This window comes from Mytilus galloprovincialis, chromosome 13 (genome assembly GCF_965363235.1).
Source record: "Mytilus galloprovincialis chromosome 13, xbMytGall1.hap1.1, whole genome shotgun sequence".
Classification (NCBI taxonomy): Eukaryota; Metazoa; Mollusca; class Bivalvia; order Mytilida; family Mytilidae; genus Mytilus; species Mytilus galloprovincialis.
Genome location: NC_134850.1, coordinates 73,223,543 through 73,234,156, shown reverse-complemented (window position 1 = coordinate 73,234,156; position 10,614 = coordinate 73,223,543). Strand labels below are relative to the sequence as shown.

The 10,614-nt window shown below is 32.0% G+C and overlaps 1 protein-coding gene across 2 annotated transcripts in view; it reads left to right on the top strand.

Annotated features, from left to right (window-relative positions):
* LOC143055906 (E3 ubiquitin-protein ligase MIB2-like) overlaps nucleotides 1-10,614 on the top strand; it is a 66,612-nt gene extending 55,998 nt beyond the window's left edge. For both annotated transcript variants that reach the window (XM_076228958.1, XM_076228957.1), the window contains exon 19: nucleotides 9,445-10,614. In XM_076228958.1, coding sequence (XP_076085073.1) covers nucleotides 9,445-9,865 — 421 coding nt within the window. In that variant the 3' untranslated portion in view covers nucleotides 9,866-10,614. The remainder of the gene's footprint in view (nucleotides 1-9,444) is intronic.

The window sequence follows — 10,614 nt, the reverse complement described above, 5'->3', positions numbered from 1 at the left end:
ACATTAAGCAATCAACAAACAATCATTGATTATTACTGTCAAGTTTTCTCATTAAACTACAATTTTCTGAACTTTGAGGGGAGTGTACACCTTTAATCATAAATAACCCGAACTGCTAATTAATGTGCCCTTGTTTCATACATGTCAATTGTCATTTGGTCAGTTGAATGTGATAATATCTGAAAATAATTGTTTTAGAATATAGCTCAAAATTACAATTACCGAAATTATTTACAAGAATGATTGAACAGTTATACTTGCTAAATCTGACATGGTTGTGAAAATCAGAACACTTTTTTTTCCAAAAGGCGGGTTTTTTTTAAACGAAATTTTTAACAACTTATTTCATGATAGATATTTGAATACAATATTACAAGTCTATAAGGAAATGATGCATTATCCCTAAGCCACAATCAGAATCATTCTTTTTTTTTTCTAAATGGATGAAATTGTAAACTTGTATAAAATGTTTACTACTTTAGTCTAGTATTTTGGAATATATTTTATATTCCTTAGGGTTTCTTATTCTAGAAATACAAATTAGAATACCAGTTTTCAGTTTCGATGTAAGAACTATTTATGATGATCCCTGTTACAATTGTTTATTCGAAAGCAACATTTGTTTAATCTGAACAAAAATTGGTTTTCAATTAAATTTTGTAGAAGTGAAAAGTGCAACCATGTACTGTACATAAACACTACAGTCTGTGACATTGGTGTATTGCTAAAACAGAGATCATAAATTTTGGTTTATCTGTTACAGCTCTTATCAAGTGAATACTCTGACATCCATAAAGTAATCTAACCTGACATGACCGTTATATATACTGTTTCAAAATTTTTAGCGCAAACTATTCCTTACAAACATGTTGAACTTGTTAAGCTATTAATTTCAAATTATTTCGAAGGTTATAATATTAGCACAGTCAGACTTATCACAAAAGAATCAAGAAAATTTTCCAAGTTAGCATTTGTTTTCAATGATACACGCATATCTCGTATACACATTTTTGAAATCTAAATTACAGAATTAAATTTTAATTAATTAGAATCTTTCAAGATACGGAGTTAATTTGCTATAACGGTCAATTTCGGTATTTTAATTACTTTCATTCAAAATTCGTTATAAAACAAAATTTTGAATTTATTTCAAAGTATTGAGTCAATTATTATTATTCGAAAATACGGTATTTAATATTATGATATTAAATCAACAATCACTAGAAAAAAAGAACTTAAGTCGGTAAGAACTAACTCCAACTCGTCCTTTGAACTCCCATTTACAGATGTAAGATGGCAAATCTTTGTCCGTCCGTCTGTCGTCAACACATCGTAAATGCTTTTAACAATTTTCATGAAACTTTGGTGAATTGTTTTAAATATCTAACGACGTTAGCTACCTTTCGGTTGCTATATGTACATTTTTGATTTTTGTTTCCAAGTTATGGGATTTTATTGATAAATGAATAGGGGATTTTGTAGTTTAAACTTTTCGGACTAATACTCAAAAATACTTTCCCAATTTTCGTGAAACTTTGTTGAATTATTTATGTATATTGACATACTTAAATATGAATACGGATGCGGCCACTTTCATTTTTGACAAAAGCCTTCTGAAAAGTAACTAGTTTTTTTGCATATTTGATAGATTTTTCATATTTAAGCTTGAATCGGAGCGTTTTTAATGACTTAATCAGTTAAAAAGTTTCACATAAACGAATTAAATCAATTGAAATAGACACTAAAGTGTTTAAAGAGGGTCCAAAATATTTCGTTCGATGAACCTGAAATTTGAGGCAAAAATTGGCCCTTACCGGACCTACTCCTTTTTTCATATCACATTGCAGAGTTATTTGGACGGTTATAGAATTTTATTAGTTAAAATGGGAACCGCAACCATATTTAAATTTGAGGAAGCTTTCATAGCACAGGCACTCGTCTCAGAAAAAAAATCCTATATACCCTTATATAACATGTTATAAAGAAATTCCTATATACCGTTATATAACATGTTATATAAAGATATATCGGATTTTTTTTCTTAGACGAGTGCCTGTGCTTCATAGTGCCGACTTATATAGATATAGGAAGATGTGGTGTGAGCGCCAATGAGACAACTCTCCATCCAAATAACAATTTATAAAAGTAAACCATTATAGGTCAATGTACAGCCTTCACCACAGAGCCTTGTGTCACACCGAACAAAAAGCTATAAAGGGCCCCAAAATTACAAGTATAAAACCATTTAAACAGGAAAACCAACGGTCTAAACTATATAAAACGAGAAACGCGTATAAATTACATAAACAAACGACAACTAATGTACATCAGATTCTACAGGTAAATGAAAAATAACTAAATTGTTTTAAGTATACTACGTATGTGTATAAAATTCTTTCAATAATTAGGAATACCAAAAAAGTGCTGTCATATAAATACATAATTTAACACTAGATACACATGGGGTGAATATCAACAATAAAACTATACAAATTAGAGCTAGCTAAACTTCCCCGTACAGATAAAAGGAGACTAATCTTGATGTTCATACAAAATGTAGTACAAAGAAGTGAAAATTAGTAGATATTCCAAATAATCAAAGCTGGTAATTATAGATCCATATTAATATAAAATAACAAAAAAACATTATAAACAGTATCAACAGGTCGAATTAACAAGAACATACGATTTGAGAGTACTCGCAGTTACTGACAGCTAGTTAAAAGCCCAAAAGAATTAGTAATAAAAAATCATGCACCAGAGACTAAAATCAACTAAAACACACATCCCAGGGATTTAGTATTTTACAATGTAACGTCATGAACAGTCAGAGAAGACATGACTTGTTCAATGCAAAAAATAAATGTATCGGCAGGTAGTAGGGTAGTGAAGAGCGACTTCTTTAGACGTGTGTGTGTCTATATACATCCCGCCTCAAAAGAAGATACAATTTAGTTTTAATTTGCTAATGACAAAATCGATATTAGTGACAATGTAAACTATAATCAGAGATCTAATTACAATATTGGTACGATAACCCTTACTTATAAGTTTGTTTAAAGGTTCGATGAGTTTACACGGATCACATAGTGATTAAATCCTCGCTTTAAGTACAATATTACCGTCAAATTTAGGATGTAAAATACCATTTTTAATAAGTTTTATACAGGTACAGTCAAATTTAGTAATAAGATTTTTGTATCTATGAAAGTATTTAGTAAAAGTTTTAATTAATTAATGGTATCGAAATCCCTGACACAATAATTTCCCAGTGATGCATTGATTACGTTCGTTAAAATCTATGACATCAGAACACACAAGGGCATACCGAACGAGTTGGGATATATAAACACCGTATGATGGAGCCAAAGGCACATCGCCGTTTAAAAAAGGAAAATTAATGATAGGAAATTAAAAATCGTCTCTTTTGTATGTACACATGTATTTACCCGTAAGAAATTGAAATGTCTAAATCTAGAAAAGGACAACTGCTGCTGTTTATGTTAGATTTAGTTAAAGTAAGTTCTTTGGGGTAAATTTCGGAAGTATATTTAAAGAACTCAGAATTATTCAACGAAAAAATGTCATCCTGGTAACGGTAGGTATTTTTGAATGTATCAACCAAATATAACAATGATGGGACATTACTGAGTTTGGTCATAAACTGAGATTTATAGCATTTATAGAAATAAATCTGCTATTAAAGGGGCAGTTAGTGCCCATAGGAATATACCTTCTACCTGATGATACACTTTATCACCGAAACGTACATAAATATTATCAGTTTCAATCATATCCTCACATTTCCCGTAAGTGTAACTATTATAATTTCCTTTTTTCGTTACAGAAAAATCCTTAAACGAGTTACAGCAAATGAAATTACAATGAGATTTTTCGAACGACCATTTTATCAAATACAAAAACTTTTTCTTTATAAGATTGTGTGGAAGTGTAGTGTACAGAGTAGAAAAATCATAACTGTCAACCGAATTATAAGGACCATCAAAAGCATGTATTTTATATAAAACCTCTAAAGAGTTTTTAACACTCCAAAAATAATTAATATCATTATTTTCATAAGCTTTATTACAAAAGATAATAACTAGTTCTTTGATAGTAGTAATGGAGGCAGTTAGAAACACTGATATATAAGTAGTAGAACACTTATTCGATGCGGAAATGAAACGGAATTTAAAGGTTTTTTTTGTGTAATTTCGGTAACCAGTACATGGCAGGGACTTTCAAATGTTCGGCTTGGTAGTGGCAGTGGTATGCTTGTTAACGATTTAACTCTCTGTGGTGCGCAAAGACCTGAATGTAGAGGATCATTTCGTTTTGAAGAACTTCCGTGTAGTATATGCGTCACACCACCACTACAATATTGACTGCCTACATGTGTTATGTCAATGTGTTCCATTGTGTGTGCATGTCTTCTTTTTATTTGTGATTGGGGTGTCGGGGTGGTTGTATGGGTTGGCTTTTGATCAGTGCTCACAGTATTTCAAGTTGATCATATAAATTCATTTAATCTTCAGTAACTATATATACGTTTCTTTTTATAGTTAGAATTTGGCAACAAGAGTAAGAAGCAACCATCTAAGGCATGTATGGGTTATGCTAAAAGACAAAATATAATTCAAATAGGCGAGTCAACAAGTCATGTCATAGACAGTCTGTCAATAGCATGTTACGTAAAAGAAGTCGTTCCGAATTTCCTCATACAAGTATTTTATAGAATATACATGTAAATATATGCTGGTACTTTCTTTTTCCGAAAGAATTTATTAAATCATCAAACGATATCGGTAAATATACATTTCACAGAACTAGCCATATAAACTACGAGAGAGATTTTTTTTATTGGTTCGTTTAATGCTATAATGTCGTCGTCGTCCGAAGACACATTTGGTTTCCGGAAAAAATAACTTTAGTCTGTTGCTCGAAAAAAAAGGGGGGTCAATAAGTTTTTTTTCAATTTTTTTAAGGGGTTCAAAATTGCCCAAACTGTTCAAGGTCCGACCTCTGCGGTCGTATCAGGCTGCGCTCAGAGAAGCATTTTATTCAATTTAGTATTTAATATTTAAATTTAATATGCTAAATATAATAAATCAGCAATGAGTCTGTTGCTATTTTATCGATATCTCTTGTTGGCCATTATGTTTTTTACGTTTTAAAGTAAGATATCATATGTGTGTTCATTTGTTTCAGATGTAATGCATTTTCAGAAGAAAAGAAGGATTTTTGACTGTCTAACGTCCAGCAACAAATAAAATACACATTCAGAACGAGAACATGATATTGATAATGTGACATGAATATAATCACTGTTTTGTACTGGACCTACACACTGAGCGCTAGTTCACTAGATACACCGAGCGCTGGTACACAAGATACTAGTCCACACGAAGACCCGGTCGTTAACATTCTCTTACTACTGAATACTGTGTGTTAAGCGGTAAAACAGCAAAAAACTCGTTTTCAAGTCTTGTGGTTTGACTCTGCCGGATATCAAACCAACAACCTCCTGAACTAGAGCCGAATATGGGACAAACGAGGCCATTATGTAAAAAAGAAGTGTAGCATATCAAATTTTTTGGAATACCATTAAAATATATTATCAAACACTTTTGTACAGATATGTACTTGTACCTACTGGCAAGTGTTAACCATAACTTGATGGTAACAAGTATCCGAAAAAATATTGAGTAATTTCAGGCAAGGTGTGTTATTGGCCAAATGTTACTTGTAGCCATTACAAGGCAGTAACTGACACATTTTGGCCCAATGTTACATGCACCATTTATTTTCATGCATTATGTTTAAACTGATTCACTGATTAGAACAATGTTTGAAAGGAAGTGCATAAGGAGATAAAGTATGATTGCCAATGAGACAACTACTAGTATCTAACATATTCTGTATGAATCGAGTTTAATCATTTACACGTTAGGTAAATGTACAGCCTTCAATAATGAGCATAATCCATACTGCATAGTCAGCTTTACAAGGCCACGACATAAAAAAATTGTGAATCAATACAAACGAAAAAAAGTTATAACAAAGCGGCATTGTGACTGAAGTAAGAATGTTGTTACTAATTAAAGATAATAGAAAACGTTTATTTTACGATATTTTCCGTTTTGACTTGTTATTCAAGCAAACTGATATTTTTTTTGTTCTTGCTCTTATCGGAAAGTATGCTCTAATTTGATCTTTTCTTTAAACATTTTTTTTTACAAGATTTTCATTATACGCTTACAAAACTATATATATCGTTTGAATCAGCAACACGATCATATAATACAGACAAGATTTCATTTTGGGGACTTTGCCCCAAATTGAAAATGATGGAGATAGCTTGCTTCCTCATTGAACGCTGTTTTTCAAAAATATGTTATTTTATCATTTTGGGGCTTTTGCCCCAAAATATACAAGCCTGCCAATATCAAATCTATATCTCGTTTGAATCAGCAACATAATCATATAATACAGACATATTAAATTATATGTTGTAATTTCATTTTGGGGACTTTGCCCCAAACTGAAAATAATGGAGATAGCTTGCTTCCTCATTGAATGCTGTTATTTTATCATTTTGGGGCTTGTGCCCCAAAATATACAAGTTTGCCAATATCAAATCTATACACATTTCATAGAAATAAAGTGGGAAAAAGAGAATAAAATAGATTTTCTCTTTTTCAAATAGAAATCGTTAACTTTAGTTTAAGTAAATAGAAATCTATGAAATTTTGACACAAGGTTTATGACCACCAAAGGAAGGTTGGGATTGAATTTGGGAGTTTTGGTTCTAACAGTTTAGGAATTAGGGGCCAAAAAAGGGCCAAAATAAGCATTATTCTTGGTTTTCGCACAATAACTTTAGTATAAGTAAATAGAAATCAATGAAATTTAAACACAAGGTTTATGACCACAAAAGGAAGGTTGGGTTTGATTTTGGGAGTTTTGGTTCCAACAGTTTAGGAAAAAGGGACCAAAAGGGTCCAAAATTGAACTTTGTTTGATTTCATCAAAAATTGAATAATTAGGGTTCCTTGATATGCCGAATCTAACTGTGTATGTAGATTCTTAATTTTTGGTCCCGTTTTCAAATTGGTCTACATTAAGGTCCAAAGGGTCCAAAATTAAACTTCGTTTGATTTTAACAAAAAATGAATCCTTGGGGTTCTTTGATATGCAGAATCTAAAGCTGTACTTAGATTTTTGATTATTGGCCCAGTTTTCAAGTTGGTCCAAAATTAAACTTTGTTTGATTTCATCAAAAATTGAATAATTGGGGTTCTTTGATATGCCAAATCTAACTGTGTATGTAGATTCTTAATTTTTGGTTTCGTTTTCAAATTGGTCTACATTAGTGTCCAAAGGGTCCAAAATTAAACTAAGTTTGATTTTAACAAAAATTTAATTCTAGTGCTTTTTTGATATGCTGAATCTAAACATGTACTTAGATTTTTAACCGGATTTTTGTGACAAAAATGTCAGTTATTGATTTGGGGATGTACGGCGGGCGGGCGATCGTGAGGCCGGGCAGGCGGCAACTAAATGTTGTCCGTGCATTTACTCATGAACCGTTCAACCAAAGCTTTTCAAATTATAATATGTTGTTACAGACAACAAAATAAAGGTCAAGTTCAATAATGACGATTTTGAATTTTACCGTTCAGGAGTTATGGTTCTTGAAAGATTGAAAAATGGCATTTCCAGTCGTGTCCGTGCATTTACGCATGAACTGTTCAACCGAAGCTTCCCAAATTTTAATATGTTGTTACTGATGACAAAATGGAGGTCTAGTTCAATAATGACAATTTTGACTTTTACTGTTCAGGAGTTAAGGTTCTTGAAAGATTGAAAAATGGCTTTTCCAGTTGTGTCCGTGCATTTACTCATGAACTGTTCAACCAAAGCTTTTCAAATTTTAATATGTTGTTACTGATGACAAAATGGAGGTCAAGTTTAATAATGACGATTTTGACTTTTACCGTTCATCAGTTATGGTTCTTGTGATATTGGCAGGATACAAATAAATGTTAATAAATCCGGTTTGCTGTCGTTGTGACAGCCTCTTGTTGATTATGGGCCCAGTTTTCAAGTTGGTTCAAATCAGGATCCAAAATTGTTATATTAAGTATTGTGCAATAGCAAGATATTTTAAATTGCACAGTATTCAGCAATAGCAAGAAATCTTCAATTGCACAGTATTGTGCAATAGCAAGAAATTATCAATTGCACAGTATTGGGCAATAACAAGAAATCTTCAATTGCACAGTATTGTGCAATAGCAAATATTTTCAATTGCACAGTATTGCGCAATAGCAAGAAATATCTAATTGCACAATATTGTGCAATAGCAAGAAATTTTCAATTGGAGTTATCTTTCTTTGTCAAGAATAGTAGTTGAATCAACTTAAATCATTGTTTTATACAATATACAATGCATATATATTCACTTTTACTACCAACTGATAAATTAAAACAATCTTTACCATTCAGTGATAACAAGCACTTTATTTTACATTTTAATATTTTATGATGTATTTAAACGAGTAGTTATTGTTGCAAACTCCATTAGAAATTTGAATTGAGATCAGTTTTGGAAAAAGGGAAAGAGGGATGTGAAAAAAAAGGGGGGGGGGGGTTAAATTTTTCTCATTTCAGATTTTATAAATAAAAAGAAAATTTCTTCAAACATTTTTTTGAGAGGATTAAAATTCAACAGCATAGTGATTTGCTCAAAGGTAAAAAAAATATTTTAAGTTCATTAGACCACATTCATTCTGTGTCAGAAACCTATGCTGTGTCAACTTTTTAATCACAATTCAAATTTAGAGCTGAATCCAGCTTGAATGTTGTGTCCATACTTGCCCCAACCGTTCAGGGTTCAACCTCTGCGGTCGTATAAAGCTGCACCCTGCGGAGCATCTGGTTTGTATTTTCAAATGCAACTTCTAATCATTACTTGTCATCAGTAACCCAACTTTTGCCACTAGTGGAATAAGATCTAGAACTGCTTGCCCTTCCAAATAGACAAGAGGGGCAGAAAGGGGGTATTTGCACGGAGAATGCGAAATAAAATTGCCATTTCACGATAAACAAACAATAAAAAATGTCTTGCACATTGATCTTTTTTACTGATTTTACAAAACACTATGAATAATGAACCTTTTTCACGGCTGCACGTGAAATAAAAATGGAAAAACATGTTGCACGAAAATAACCCTTTACAACCCTTATGGAAGTATAGTGTTATTTTTAGCTCACCTGGCCTTTAAAAATCAAAATAGAGCATATGGGTAAAAGTGCACTTAAAGCCTAATATGTCGCCAAAACTAAAGCTGTAAAAACAAAGTTGAGTGGGTAAATATTATTATCAGGTCATGGTCTTTTATCCTAGAGAATGTTAAAAAAATATTAATATTTTTTTGACAGGAAAAAAAGGAAGTTAGAATATGGTTATGGAAATGGATGTGCCAATGAGTTAACCTTGTTCCATGGTACAACTCCAGATAAACTGGATGTCATTGCTGAACAAAATTTAGATCCACGACTTGCTGGAGGTCGTGTAGGTGCATTGTTTGGTAAAGGTACTTACTTTGCCACAGATGCTAAATATTCAGATTTGTACTCTCAAGCTGATCAGAACGGACATAAATTTATGTTTCTTGTGAAGGTGTTAGCAGGGAAGACTTGTATCGGCAGACCAGAATATTTGAGACCACCGCCACAAGATCATAAGAATCCAAACGGTCCAATATTTGATAGCTGTGTTGACAATGAGAAGAACCCTAGGATTTACTGTATATTTCATGATACCCAGTACTATCCAGAACACCTTATTGAATACACATAAACTTTTATGGAAATGATGTTGTGCTTTTCCTCAGTTTTGTAAACATTGCAGAAATGCATAACTTTAACCTTAACAAGATTTGCAGCTTTAATATAGTTAAGGTGGCTGAACTATATATCTGTTGAGAGTGAGATATCTTGTGATGTCAGCTTTTTATATATATAATTTTGACTAATTGTCATACTTGTATGATAGTAGTTGTTGGATGTTATTTATTTATCACAATAGCATATACTGTGGATTCATTGTTTTTTGTTGGGGGCCAATTTGTTTGGGGTTTCATGTGTACAGGTAAACCATGAATTAAAATATTCAACCAATTACAAATTTTCTATAGGCTTTTATGAAGAGATTGGTAAAACCTCGAATATCGAAAATCTGTGGAAATGCATGTTTTCTTCAATCCACGAAAATAAATGAATCTACAGTAGTAAAGGTATATGTGGTTATCACTGTACTTGAACAAATATCTGGATGGACATGATGGAAAAGATGTCGAGATATTTGTTTGTGTTAGTCACTGTGTAGTTTGGTTTGAAAACTGACAATGTATTCTTGTGTAATCACTTCAAACAATTTTCCTTTTTATGGTCAAATGAAAGCAATTACATTTTACATGTTTGTTGAATTTTCTGATATATATTTTAAACTTCTTCAACCTTAAGGATGTACTTAGGTGAGGTTTTGGAATTCGTGTCAAATTTTCGGACTCCTTGGTGTTTTTCAATACAAAACAAGGTAAAATATTT